At 38.5% G+C, this 14,941-nt stretch overlaps 2 protein-coding genes across 2 annotated transcripts; one reads left to right on the top strand and one right to left on the bottom strand.

Annotated features, from left to right (window-relative positions):
- Positions 1-329: 329 nt before the first annotated feature.
- Positions 330-8,750, top strand: p4htmb (prolyl 4-hydroxylase, transmembrane b). The gene is made up of 9 exons (XM_051712651.1): positions 330-1,480; positions 1,593-1,674; positions 2,872-3,062; positions 3,249-3,345; positions 4,650-4,812; positions 4,978-5,163; positions 5,403-5,493; positions 5,633-5,756; positions 5,874-8,750. The coding sequence occupies exons 1-9, from the start codon at positions 1,139-1,141 to the stop codon at positions 6,092-6,094; spliced, it is 1,497 nt and encodes a 498-aa protein (XP_051568611.1). The 5' UTR covers positions 330-1,138; the 3' UTR covers positions 6,095-8,750.
- Positions 8,720-14,205, bottom strand: LOC127449297 (solute carrier family 26 member 6-like). The gene is made up of 19 exons (XM_051712638.1): positions 14,072-14,205; positions 13,810-13,949; positions 13,606-13,716; positions 13,221-13,396; positions 12,810-12,974; positions 12,565-12,717; positions 12,127-12,209; positions 11,762-11,909; positions 11,558-11,671; positions 11,394-11,471; positions 11,170-11,265; positions 10,917-11,023; positions 10,702-10,771; positions 10,349-10,441; positions 10,123-10,233; positions 9,528-9,935; positions 9,363-9,417; positions 9,034-9,179; positions 8,720-8,846 (listed from the first exon to the last, which is right to left on the bottom strand). The coding sequence occupies exons 1-19, from the start codon at positions 14,203-14,205 to the stop codon at positions 8,823-8,825; spliced, it is 2,412 nt and encodes an 803-aa protein (XP_051568598.1). The 3' UTR covers positions 8,720-8,822.
- Between the last annotated feature and the right edge of the window lie 736 nt (positions 14,206-14,941).

Here is a 14,941-nt window from a genome sequence, read left to right as displayed (position 1 = left end):
TTATGGTTTTGTATATATTTTAGCTTATTATTTCAGTCAATGCCTTGGGTTTAAATGGATCATAATATATTCATATCCAATATCTGAATGTTTTTTTGTTATAGTTCTTTTCATTGTGGAACAACAGTTTGAAGTAATTCAGCAGAATGACACGGCTCGTAAAATCGTCTCGGCTCGTCTGGTCACCATACATGCACCTATACATGCCCTCCCATCCACCCACAACATACCTCTCAGGTCATTCCTCTAACTATGTCATTACAGTATCTGACCACCAGGGGGTTGCAGTGCTGTACTCGCTCTAGGCGCAGTAACACTGCTGCTGTCAGTGTTATTATCAGTGAGCAGCGGGATATGAGCTGTGAGCGGTGCGTTGGAGATGCCGCAGACAGTTGCAGTTTCACTTACAGATGCATAAACAAGGAAGCTGCCGGATAAATAAAAATCATAATTCAGCAAAGACTAAAAGATCTTCACAACGAGGATTTTAAGGACATCGGATTTCAAAATAGTGCTCCGGCGCAACGCAACCGGTCGAAGGATACTAGAAGCTACGCAGCTCCTTTAATCACTCGACTCGAAGTAAACAAGAGAGTGAATGTTGACAACTAAGTGCTGAGTAAGCCACAGAGTGTGATGCTGCCTCGAGCTGGAGGAGCGTTAGTGCAGACGACACAAAAAATCGACGCTCACGCGGTAGTAGTTTAAGACAGGGGAAATTATCGAATTTTGCTATCCGTTTGTGTTGTTAGAAAAGTAGCCTTTTAGCAACTTAGGGGCCGTTCAGACCGAACGTGTTATTGCACATTACAAAACCTAGACGCAGTGTAACGAATCGAACAGAAACGCACGAGACGCGTCGCAACGGGCAAAGACGTCCGTCAAGCGCATGTTTACATAGAAAAACAGCATAGGCGGACGCTAAACGTGTTCGGTGTGAACGGCCCCTAAGCAAGTCAGCAGCTAATGTCTTCGAAGGTGACGTCTTTGTTTTAATGCGGGATTTTCTGTGTGTATTAGTAGCCAAACATTGGCTGTGGCTTGCATCATAATGTTATTTTAGAAACAGGTTTGTAGCCTTTAAATAGTGGGGTTTATACAGATCAATAAAAGTGCTGTCAACAGAGAGTCTGTCAAAATGATGGAACCCCAGGAAAATATTGAGCAGGATGACACCGCATCATCGACATCACCGCAACCCACATCTCTGCCTCGTCAGCGCGTCTCTCTGCAGAAGAGCAGCGTGTGTTCGCGCTCCTACTTCATGGTGGTTATGGTTTTCTTCCACGTTTACATCATCAATGTCATTGCACTTCTGCTGTATGTTCATTATAATAACGGCTCTAACACGAGCACGTCAAACCGGGATTTCACGAGTCGAGGTAGCAGTCATAAAGTTACCGGATCACCGGATTTGCAGACTCCTGCAGACTCTGGATTCCCTCGAAATATGTATCTTCCACGCATTGAAGGAATACGGGTACAGAGAATTGCATATGTTTTTCGGGCTCTGTGAGTGTTGTCATATTTTACGGTTTTCCAAACAACAATAGGATATTTCATTTATTTATATATATTTTTTTTTTACTTAGGTGGGTCATGTTCAGAAAGTGTCATTGGTGCCAGGCAAAGTCCATGTGATGAAGACACTCAGTCTAAAGCCCCTACTGTTTGGTAAAGAAAAGTTGCTTTTATAGAATAGTTCACCCAACAGTTTTTATTTACTCACCCGCTTGTTCCTAATTCTTTCTATCAAGGAACACAAAAGGATATATTAACTGGGTGTCTAAGGTGCTCTTTTACATACAGTGATAGTTAAAACTGACTAGAGGCTGTCAAGCTCCGAAAAAGTACCACAAATGTAGTCCATATATATCAAGCTTTCTGATGCCATACAAAAGCTTTGTATGAGGAACAGATTCAAATTTAAGCTGCTATTCGCTGTAGTCTCTGTAGCTCTGATGCAACATGACTAGAATTTGAATTTTTGGGCAAACATTTCCTTTAAAGGGATAGTTAATTCAAAAATGGAAATTCCCTAATCAATTTCTCACTCTCATGCTATCCCAGATGTGTATGACTATCTTCTGCAGAAACAAAGATTTTTAAATGAATATCTCACCTCACCTGTAGGTCCATACATTGCAAGTGAATGGTGACCAGCATTTTGAAGCACATAAAGGCAGCATAAACGTAATCCATAAGACTCCAGTAGTTTAGTCTTCTGAATCCAGTAGGTTTTGGGTGAGAAAAGACCAAAATATAATTATTTTTCACTATAAATTTCTCCTTGGCAATCATGATTACAAGCTCGATAACACTTCTTAGCAAAATCTAGCGCTCTGCACAAGATTCAAGTAATAGGAAGTGTGATCGAGCTTGAAATCATGATCTTGCCTAATGAATTTAATGGCAAGATGTACGATGAAAAGGGAGTTACATTTTGGTGTGTTCTCACTCAAAACCGATTAGGTCGCTTCTAAAGACATGGACTAAACCTCTGGAGTCGTATGGATTACATTTATGCTGCCTTTATGTGCTTTTTGGAGCTTCAAAGTTTTGATCACCATTAACTTGCATTGTATGGATGTACAGAGTGTAGATATTCTTCTAAAAATCTCGTTTGTATTCTGCAGAAGACAGAAAGTCATACACATCTGGGATGGCATGCGGGTGAGTAAATAATGGGAGAAATTATATTTTTGGGTGAAATATTCCTTTAAATTAGATTAAAAATGTAATCCCCTCTTTCATATTGCTGTTAAATAGTTTACATGTTGATCCATTAATGTAGTTTATACAGTAAAATGATCCATTAACCTATGTAAAACACCATTGTGAGTCTGTTTGTTTGTTTGTGTGTTGCTGTAGAGATCCCTGAATTTCTGTCAGAGGAGGAGTGTAGTGTAGTTGTGCACCTGGCTCAGCTGAAGGGTTTGATGGAGAGTCAGGTTATGGTTCCTGAAGGTCAAGAGGAGCTTAATCAGCAGCTTAACCTAAGTCCCGAAGAAATCTTTAATTTCCTTGACCTCAACCAGGATGGCCAACTGCAACCTCATGAGGTATCTATCAACAATTATCCATTAGCCCTGCTTTCGCATAAAAGTGTATGTTTGTACCGCATGGATATTTTGGGCAAAAGTGTGTGTTTGTGGCTGTACATGTATCAGTGTTTATATCTGTTTTTTTTTTTGTGGTTTTTTTTGCATTTACAGTCTGTAACTTGGTTGCTATATTTTCTGATGTAGATATTGACACACTCTCGAGTGAGAGATGGAATCTGGTTAACTTCCGAGAACCTTAAGGAAATCTATGATGGCCTAAAAGTTGATCAGGATGGAAATGGTAAAGACCCAAGTTGGAGATTCTACGAACATTACAGCATTACTGCAGGTCTACCAAAATGGACCAACAAAACTTAAAGGAAATGATCATTCTCTCACCATTTATTCATGATTTTTTTGAAAGATGTATGAGGTATTTTTGTCAAGTCAATGGGGTTCAACATGGATGTAAAGGCAGCATAAAAGTAATCCATATGATTTGAGTGGTTTTATCCATGGTTTCTGAAGTGGTATGATAGCTTAGGACGGGGCGGACTGGGAAGAGAAGAGTTTACATAGAAATTGGCCCAAAAGTTGTTGGGGGGGGGGTCACTGTCCTTTTCTGCATATCGTTGTTCGGCATATTGCGGCGCCGTTTTGTGGCCCGTTCTGCATAACACAGTTCAGTTTCGCAGCTGGCCCTTGGGGAAAAGTCCCGGGTCTCCCGATGGCCAGTCCGCCCCTGGCTTGGGATGAGAAACAAAGAAAAAAATTCAGTCCATTCACCAAACATAGCTAGCGCCTTCTTTGATTTTTAATGGGAATGACAACGAGCTGTGAGGGATAGACTTACCATTTCTTTAATGGCACGGACGGTATAAAGCAGTATAAAGCTCCTAGATCACATCTGATTTTCCACAACTTATGTTGTCTGGAGTTCTTTGTATACTGTTTGTTCTTGGACATATATTTATATATTTTTTTGTCTGCAGAATGATCCAAAAACACTTTAAATTGCAATACAGCCCATTGAAGAGACTGTAAGTCTATCTCTCACATCCTCGTTGTCATTCCCATTAAAAATCAAAGATGGCACTACTTGAATAAGGTCACGCGAGAACTTCCAGTTGTATTGTGCCTGCGTCAGTTCTCACGCGAACATGCAAACATGTATGTGTCAAGTGTGAGGACTTGTGGACAAGCTTCTCTCATGAACGTGCATAACTTTTTTCATAAATTTTTGCTTTGTTTTTCACCTAAAGCTATCATATCGCTTCAGAAGACCTGGATTAAAGCACTCAAATCATATGGATTACTTTTTATGCTGACTTTATGTCCTTTTCTGAGTTTTTCAGGATGTTTGGATCCCATTGACTTACATTATATGGACAAATATGCCTCATACATCCTTAAAAAAAATTTTGTGTTGTGCAGAAGAAAGTCAGATGAGTGTGAGATGGCATAAGGGTGAGTAAATGATGAGAGAATTATCAATTTTGGGTGAACTATTCCTTTACCACACATAGATCATAACCTGACAAATACTTGTTCAATTTGAGTGTATGTACTGTATGCATGTATGTCTGTTTTGTTTTTTTGACACAGGTCTCTTGAGTTTAGAGGAGTTCGGATGTCTGAGAAGTGATGCCTTTCAGCATTTTCTGCTACAGCGTGGAGTGGAGAGGAGCCAGCTGGTGAGGAACAGCAGACATACCTGGCTCTACCAGGGCCAGGGAGCACATTGGGTCCTACAAGACCTCCGCAAAAGGTGTCCACCCCTAATTCCTCAATCCTATCTATATCTGTTCTTTCTCATCATTGTCCTGTAAAGTGTATTAACTTCATACAGCATTTCACAAGCTTCTCTTTCTCCATGTCTCTCTCTCTCTCTCCTCTCTCTTTTGCTCTACTGTTTTTATTCCTGCCTTTTAAGAGTGACACGTTTAACACGACTCCCATCCTCGCTGGTGGAGTTAAGTGAACCGCTTCAAGTAGTGCGCTATGAGCAGGGAGGCCATTACCACGCTCATCATGATAGTGGGCCAGTGTACCCTGAAACAGCCTGTACACACACTCACCTCGCTGCCAACACCACATCCCCATTCCAGACTTCCTGCAGGTGAATCACAGAGGTTAAGATTCCCAACTCTAATGTATATGTTAATAAATTGGAATATGTATTTAGCTTTAGGTTTACAAACACTGTAAGATAAAATGCCAAAAATACTGTCTATTATGTCTTTATTATTCCTTTTGTAAGTGGTTTTGTTTTGGTTTAAATTGTTGTTGATGTTGAATACTTGTTCTTGAGCTAAGTAGATGTATCCAAGGTTCATATTGTTTATGTTGTCTTTGCAGGTATATCACAGTTTTGTTTTACCTTAATAATGTAGAAGAAGGAGGGGAAACAACCTTTCCGGTGGCAGATAACAGGACCTATGAAGAAGCGGTGTGTGCAGATTACTATAAATTCTTTGCATCATGTGTATTTGTATATGGACATTTGTTCTTGATTCAAAAGCAACAGTTTTGCGCTTTTTTAGCACTTATAGCCAAAAATTACATGCATATTTGTATGGGTTCTCCAGTCATTGATACAGAATGATGTGGATCTGTTGGACACGAGGAAACACTGTGATAAAGGCAACCTGAGAGTGAAGCCCACTAAGGGGACAGCGGTTTTCTGGTATAACTATCTTTCCGATGGCAGAGGTAATAAATATAACTAATCTTCTCTTTTATAGTATATTTTTGCTGTTTTATATAGTGCTACCTATCTAGAAAGTGTTTTTCATAAACTATAAAAACTTGATGTGCTGCCCTCTGTAGGTTGGGTGGGTGATCAGGATGAGTACTCTCTTCATGGGGGCTGTGTGGTCACGCGAGGGACCAAGTGGGTCGCTAATAATTGGATCAATGTAGACCCAGACTACCAGCGGCAGGCACGCTACCAACAGTTTGTTTCACAACAACAAGAGACACAGGAGCAGGAAGAACTGATTTCAGAACTGAACTCGGACCAGCACACAGAAACACACCAAGACCTGTAAAAATACACAGCATGTTCTGTAGCACACACACTTCTACTTAGAGCAATGCACAACACATACACATACTCACTTGTGTGTCATGATCTATAGATAGTTACTCACTCTCTTATCACACATACACACCCACACCCATGCATGCCAAGACTAATAGACACATTACCATTCGATTACCAGCAGAAAATCGCGTGTACACACACACACACATACCTCAGGATCACTCATACACCCCAAAGCATTTAAACACACTGACCTCATTCGCAGACACATACCAATACATATACAAAATACGTCTGTTTGTGTCTCATTCAAAAAAAAAACAAAAAAAAAACATTATAAAAAAGACATCTCTTCATATTCAGAACTGAATGAGGCTTCACCCGATCTCCAGCAGTCCCAGTGACTAAGTTGGAACTTCTACTAGGTTGGATTCAGGGATAAGCAAGAATAAGCTTGAGCTTTATTTAATTGTGAACGACAATGCTACTGTTCCGATTGTAGATATCTGAAGGAATTATTATTTATTTTTTCATGGAAATGCAGCCATATTTGATAACTATGTTTACATATTGTGTTTACACTCTAGTGTACCTTTTAAAAGCCACATGCACACTGCAGCTAAAGATGGTTTTAGGGTAGTGACAACCGCATACTTCAACAGGATTCGCTCACTAAAAATTAACCGAATTGAACAAATAGTTGTTAATGCAGTGACATATTAATTAGTAATTTGCAGCTACAAAGCAGCATCAGAGCTAACTGTGGCAGTGCTGGCACTGGATCTCACGTGATCCGCCTCCTGATACCATTGGATAGTGTAGTTGAGTAGGAATAACTACTAATAACACACAGTACAGCGACTTGGTGACCTCCAGCAATTTATTAGTCATGTGTGAACTCCAAAAGTGTGCGACACCTCCACAGACGTTTAGGGTTAGGTAAGGTGCTCCCTATATCTTTGCTGGCGATTTGGAGCTCCTGCCCCTTTTTGGAGCTCTGTCTGCAGCTATACCCTTCTCAAACAATTTGCAGTGTGTATGTGGCCAAAGAGTGTGAAAAATATTCAGTTGCTTTCTACTGAAGAGAATTTCGCACATTTAAAATTCCCAAATGTGTTTGAGGAAGATGACCTGCAGAGGGTGTTAAAGAAATATTCCGGGTTCAATACAAGTTAAGCTCAGTCGACAGCATTTGTGGCATAATGTTGATTACCACAAAAATTAACAATTAGTTTAGTTTGTCCCTCCTTTTCTTCAAAAAACAAAAACATTACAATACTCACCTTTTCAAAAGTATAGTTACAAGAAGTAAACAATATGCATGTTAACATGATTTTAGTGTGATAAAATAGCTTACTAACCTTTTTTGTGTATTTTACAGCTTCAATGCCATTACTATCCCCTACTCTTTAAAAAATCTAAAATCGAGGTTACAGTGAGGCACTTACAATGGAAGTGAATGGGGGCCAATTTTTTATTACGACATTAAATACTCACTTTTTCATAAGTATAGCCACAAGACATAATATGCATGTAAACATGATTTTAGTGTCATAAAGTTGATTACTAACTTTTTTTGTGGCAAGTTATAGCCGATTTTACAACTTCGTTTCCACAACGATGTAATGTCAACAAACCTTTAAACCCTAAAATGACTGTAAAAATTACAATTTAAACAACTTTACAGCTCAAATAATACATGAGTTTTAACAGAAGAACTTATGTAAATGCTTTTATAAAATTATAAGCTTCACAATTCTGTCTTTTTAAACCCTCCAAAAATGGGCCACATTCACTTCCATTGTAAGTGCCTCACTGTAACCTTATTTTTTGCTTTTTTAAAAAGAAAAGGTGAGACGAGTCTAAACTAATTTTTGCGGTAATCAACATTATGCCACAAATGCTTTCGATTGAGCTTAACTTGTATTGAACTCAGAATATTCCTTGAAGCATTAGATAGTTGTAGTTTCAATGAACTACAGGTTTGTTTACTAGCTTTAGTAACTAAAAACACCAGGAGGTCCAACCTATGTGACATGTAGTAAGCCTCCATCTCTGCCAGATGTTTCTTGCACTTATTCCCTCTCAGATACTCCTGAAGATAAGCATGTTAAACTTGCACAATCTTGTATGATTTGTTTGGATTTTAGTCATTTATATTGAAATGTTTTATTTAGTAATTACAATGTTTGCCTTTTATGAATTGCATCCAAAGAAGACTAACTGAAATTAATTTTATTTATTTATTGTTTATTTATTGTAGTTTAGTCACACTGTTGCTGTGACCTTAAAATGCACAGAATCACTTTCTTCAATAAAATATTAAATAAAGACAAGTCATGCCTAAGTAAGTTTCTTTAAAAACACACGACTTTTATACTCTCAAAAAATAAATTTTCCTCCAATTTGATGATTTGTTATCACAAAACTCATAAATCACAGTAATTGCATTTCAATTAAAAATAGGTATTCACCTTAGAAACGAGTAATCATTCAAATTTACAATATTCCCTTACTAGTAACCTAAAACCAGAAATTGAAACAAACATGCATAATACGTTTTAAAAGACTACATTTCATAAACATCTCAAATCAGAACACTGAAGTAACAGTTGTACCTTATTACTCCCAACTCCTGACCAAAATGCTAGTAGATAAGTTAATGCTGAGGTCTAGTTTTTGTGTATACAGTGTGAATGAGACGAGGAGCATGCTGAACAAATCAAAAATCCTTATAGTCGGGTACCACTCACATCCTGAAATGAGAAGTTTAAAACATGCTGTAAATGATAGAAATCATATTCCATTATGAATGTTTGTACGTTTTCTTAACAGGCATGCATGCTAATTTGTATTAAAATAAATTAATGTGTGTTCACATTTGTGTGCATGGGTGTGTGTAAATGTGTGTTGGTGAATGTACTTATATAATTTAGAACCTACCAGAGCATCCTCATAGCTGTGTATAGTCCCAGCTACTCGATGCTTCAGACAGTACATAACTGCATCATGCACAGTAGCAAATACATGGCCCTCAGTGATGTCATCAGAGAAGAACCCGCCACGCTCAAGCTGTTCCACCACCAGTGCTTGAAAACAAAGCATAGCCCACATAATTTAACCATAACAGCTTTGTTTTGGATTGAATAAAATGACTTGAGAGGAATGTTGGTCTGAAGTCCAATGTAAAAGTAATAAATCTGATGAACCATAATACAACTAACCTCATTGTCAGACTTTGTAGAAGCTCTGAAAGTGAGAGATGCACCTACCTTGACAGCCTGCTAAGTAAATATCCACATCAATCTCTCCAAAATCGTGGAATATCTAGAGTAAAGAATTGAGACGAAAGCTGTACAATTTGCTCTGTTTCAATACAAAATCACTTTTTGCAAAAAGCGGCTTAGTATTTTCTTACAGACTTTTGGATCACTCACATTCCGTAGTGTCTTGATGGCCACTGCATCAATAAAGTTAGCAGTGGATAAATCTAAGATGATAGAGTGGATATCCCAGGTCCACTTCCCCAGAGATCCCAGAGAAACCCTCTCCAGGTCCCTGCTTAAAGTGTCCTCACTACTGGAGTCCATCGTGGTGGTGTCCCCATCGAGTAAATCTGACATTGACCCCAGGGTGCTGGTTTCAGGGTCAGTGCCCTTAAGGTATACCCAGGTATGATTGCCATCAGAGGGCATTACAAACACTGTACTGTTTTCTCGCTCTCTCCAGCCAGGCTCTCCCTCTCTTTGTGTGTCTTCATCTCTTTCCCTCAACTGTCCTGCCTCTTCTTCCACTGAAAATACGGCATTTTTGGATCGCTGAGAGGCTGCTCTAAGAGCTTTTTTCTGTAACAGAAGAGAATGAAAGTTTGTGCAGAGTTGAACAACTGTTCACTGGAAATTCAAGCCACAACTATATGTAGGCAGTATTGTACGCACACAATTGCTTAAGTTAAAAAACAAAGAAACTATGAAAGCCATTTATAATATCATCATCCAGTAACCATGAAAACAATTAGCAGAGGTCATCTACCTGTCTTTTTGCCTCTCTTCGTGCTCTTTGCTCAGCTCTCCTCTCTCTGCGTCTCTGCTTGGCCTCCTGTCTGCGCTTATAGGTGAGCATTTTTCCGATGTCTAGGCCACTCTTTTTGTACACAGCAATTGAATGTGTATTAGCGAACACAGTGAATAGGAGTAGGTGTATCTTCTTAGATATTCTAAAGTACTGAATAGTACATGTTGCAAACAAAGTATTTTACCTTTTTCTTAAGCGCCTCAAGATAAAGTTCAGCATTAGCAAAGTACATGGTGGCAGAGGAGCGAAATATGGTGATGCCTGGTACCTCCCTCACCTAACAAATGCATAGACCATAAAGCATGTTAGTTATAGGTCTGCTTACGCAAATACAGTAAATTGGAAATACATATTCACATAGGTGTAATGGGGGCCATATGGAATACATTTTCCTTGATATTTCTGGACAGGAGATTATTTATATCGATTAATTATTTTTTAGCTGCCATTATAAACAAATGGCAGACAGTTCAATAATCCAGTTCAATTTTTTATTTGTACGATAATATGATAATAGATACCACTCATATACCACACCTCCTTGTGTGTCTCCATATCTAGATAAAGCTCAGTGCCAGGGAGATGTCCCAGTAGTGAGTATCTGGGCCTTAAACAGAAAGCAGATGTTGTACGATACAGTCAAACAAGGTACAGTAAGTGAATGGAACAACATTGAGAATGGAGAACCCCTAAAAAGAGTGCTCCCAAAGAAATATGCCTGCAAGATTAGAAGCAGAAGGAAGTATTCTAACCGTTGAGTTCTGAAGATAACAGTGAGTAGAGCGAAACCCATGGAGGCACCCAGACCCATATCCAAGTTAAAGAGTATGGTAGACACATACGTCACCAACCATATCAACTACTCAGAACAAAAAACAGAGGACTTTGATTAATTACTATGCACATTAACAAAGCAGAAATTATGGAAAACAATCTGTAGGATTACATTTGAAAAATAAAATGAATGTAGAAGAATACAGCATTTCTGTAGGAAACTTTACTTACCAAATCAATCTTGCTACTACGCCACAGTGTAACTGTGTCGTAGTACTGCTTGAACATTCCCTTCAGATTCACAAAGACAATGGCAGAAAGAACTGCCTGGACACACAAAAAGAATGGAATCTAGTTAAGACTTTATTCAAAGCTCATACTAAAATAATGTATGCAGATATGACACAAATAGATGGAGTCTGACTCAGTCCTCAAAGAGAACCATTTACACATACCTTTGGCAACTCTTGAAAAAGTGAACCTAATTTCAGCACAGTCACCAGTACTATCACCCCAGACACCACTCCTGCGATCTAAACAAAATGCAAAAAAACAATACTAGCCTCAGTAAATGCCTAAGTGCATGCATGGGTCAGCCACACATGTGAATTTGTCTTGCCTGTGTCTTGCCTCCAGTGCTTTCCTGTATAAGACTTCGAGACATAGAGGAACAAACTGAAAAACACTGGAAAAATCCTCCGACTGTATTACTGAGACCCAAAGCCACCAGCTCCTACAATACATTGAGAGAGAAAGAGAGAGTTCAGTTACAGTGTAGTTATTTGATTGTCTTTATCCCTATGTGCTATGGTGATTTACTCACCTGGTTGCTCTCTACTTTGTAACCATGTTTGAGACCAAAGGTTTTGCCCAAAGAGATGGAAATTGCATAGCCAACAATGGCCATAGCAAAGGCATCTACCACCACATCAGAAAAGACACTGGCATTTGGAACTCTAGGAGGCTCAAGTCTTAGCAAGCACAAATTAAGGCAAATTAAAGGCCAGTTGACCCAAAAACCAAAAAATAAAAAATAAAATAAAAAACATTAGTGCAACTGAGTGATATTTTACAGTAAATATTATAGTCATAAACTTATTTCCACAAGATATTATTGTGAATAAGTATAATTTATAAAAATAAAAAAAACAACCTATTATTAAAATATTTTAAGATGTAAAAACTTACCCACTTGGGATCTCCCCAACAACCGAAATTGTATAGCTTGCATTCAACCGAGTGTAGAATGATATAACTGTCGCCACTACAATCTAGCATAAACATACACATAAACTTTAATAAATTTCATGAGCTAAGGGTAAACTTAGGTTAATGATTCCTGTGTAGTAAATAAGAAGCCAGACTAGGTAATACTATTAGTAATTGCTAAGAGATTTGATGCAAACAGTATGATGCAGAGAACGGAAATGCTGACTACGCAGATTAATAACACAGAGAGGGCATCAAGGACAACCACTACCAAGGGATTCGACAGAGACCCTGCTTAACAAATCCTATAAAATAAAACAGCTACAAGTACATACAATGGGATGAATTCAAACTATGAAGAAGAGATGCGAGCAAACATGAGTGAATTATCAAAAAATTAGTTGGAACTTTACGTACAGTGCAAAGTTCTACTGGAATGGGCACCAGCAGTTTTTGTCTGAATGTGTTGTTAATTTCTTTGGCAGTGATGAGAACCACAATGGACACAACACTGACCAGCAGTGATGGGAGATGAGTCTCTGGCAGCAACCAAAACAAGTCTGCCAGAGTCTGCACAGAGAAATGACAGTGTAGTGCTTATTAATGCGTAATCATGCATGCACTGAGACATCCATATCCAATGCTTGTTTGATTATACTCACATAGACAATAGACAGAGGTCCATTGAAGCGCTTGGGTGAGACTCCAAGGATGTACTTTAATTGGGCTACTACAGCATGAGCTGATGCTGCTGTTGTATAACCTCTGACCAACGGCTCTGAAAGATAAGTACCGACAAATCCAAACTGCACCAATCCTAATACAACCTGAGTGAGAATACAAAATGGACATTTCAAATGGAGAGATAATAAATAAATAAACCTACATTAGTAAAGATATTTGTGTTTATGTAATTAGATATAATGCGTATGTTTAAATTCACCTCTCTGTTTGTAAAGAGTATTACATGATGTATATTTATAGACAAACTTACATTTACGTGGTGAGTTTAGATATACTTTATGTACAGCATGCATGAGTATGTGTTTGCATGTGTGCGTGTATTTAGGAACCTGAATTAGACCTCCCAGTACAGTGGCGGCAGCAGCAACCTGTACTCTATAGAAGTCTCTAGATATGATATCCACCTCCTCAGTCACATTAGTGCCATTGTAAATAAGGAAACTTGCATCAGGGGCCAGTCTCTCTGTTACACTTCCAATCATAATACTAAGGATAGTAAACGTGCCTATGCATACACACACAAACACAATTAAAGTCAGAGCATTATGAGGTTCAATTTAAATAATAAAGATGAAAAATAGCAAGCAGAACTGATCAAAAATGTATTCTTCATGCAAAATTAATGCAGAAAACAATCCATTCAGACCTAATGAAATGAGCTAATATTTTGTTGTTCAATTTTCGATGTGAAAAGAAGGCACATTTTGCTCTCACCTACGGAGATGTGTCTGGAGGTTCCAAAAATAAAGTAAATTAATGGAGGATAGAGGGATGTGTAAAGTCCAAACACTGGAGGCAAAGAGGCCAGCAATGCATAGGCCATTCCTAAAACACACAAACAGGACCCTTAAAAACCCCTAATCAAAGGTTATATTTACAGTCCTTGACAAAAAAAATAGCCCAGACATGTCCTCTTACCTTGTGGAAGATGCATGATGCCCACACTGATGCCAGAGATAAGATCTGGCATGCCATAATCCCAGATGGAGTAACGAGGTAACCAGGATAGAATAGGCAAAAAACCAATGATGCTATGTTTCAGTCTGGGTACAGAACAGCTGACATAGAGACATAAAAGAGATTGTCCTTTGGTGTCAACTGAAAGCACTTCTGGAATTAAATCTATAAACAATTCGGCCTAATGCCATTCCCACAAACACAATGCATGACTGAAGCTTACCTGAGTGACTTTTTCAGCCGATGGGAAAAGGGAGTGTTGGTCTGGGAGAAGTCCATTCTCTGAGATAGCTCTTTCAGTCTTTGTTCATCTATAACCTCCCTCTGTACACGATACCCTGCATTTCCTGAGTCCATTTTCTCTATTTTGTGAGCGAGCATGCTATACTTGTTATAAATGGTCTGTGTCAAGTGGTGACTTAAAAATTATAAACCACTCTTTTCTCAAAACACAAAGTTACACTGTCCTTTCAGTATCGAAAAAACTTCATAACAAGGCATTCTGCAGGATAGTGATCACTGATATACCTTCAATCTAACCCTGAATGGGATATTTAAAAGGGGAGATGATGGGGTTGGTCTGTAGTAACAAGAGGTTGTGCTTTCTACCAATGATTAACTTAAGCACAGGTGATAATGTATAATAACTTTGATGAATACGTTCTATTGCACAATACTAAAATGAGCATAAAAAAAATACAAAATACAAAAATACAAATGTCTTTCCAATGTGCATGTTTTCACAGTAAAAACTGACCCACTGAATTTCAAACTGCGAATTCTATCTTGCTCTATTGTATTATCTTAGTACTATGCTGACTCAGCCTTTCCTCCTGTGTTCATTAGTATCCGCTCGTTAGTGCAGTCTGGGTTAAACTTCAATGGAAACTTTCCCTGTTCCAGTAGAAAATTCCGTTGTGATATGCAATCTATCATGTATGATTTGATGACTTCACCAAAGAAAACAGGAAAAGATGTTTTGAAGTCATTCATCCTCTAATATTTACAACTCAAGACATACACATCTGTGTACACTAGGTCCTTAACAGGTCTAGAAATAAATGGGATAAGGAGTAGGTGCAGAAGGGCTGAA

This window comes from Myxocyprinus asiaticus, chromosome 12, assembly GCF_019703515.2.
Source record: "Myxocyprinus asiaticus isolate MX2 ecotype Aquarium Trade chromosome 12, UBuf_Myxa_2, whole genome shotgun sequence".
In the NCBI taxonomy this organism is placed as follows: domain Eukaryota; kingdom Metazoa; phylum Chordata; class Actinopteri; order Cypriniformes; family Catostomidae; genus Myxocyprinus; species Myxocyprinus asiaticus.
This window is presented reverse-complemented; position numbering and strand designations above follow the sequence as displayed.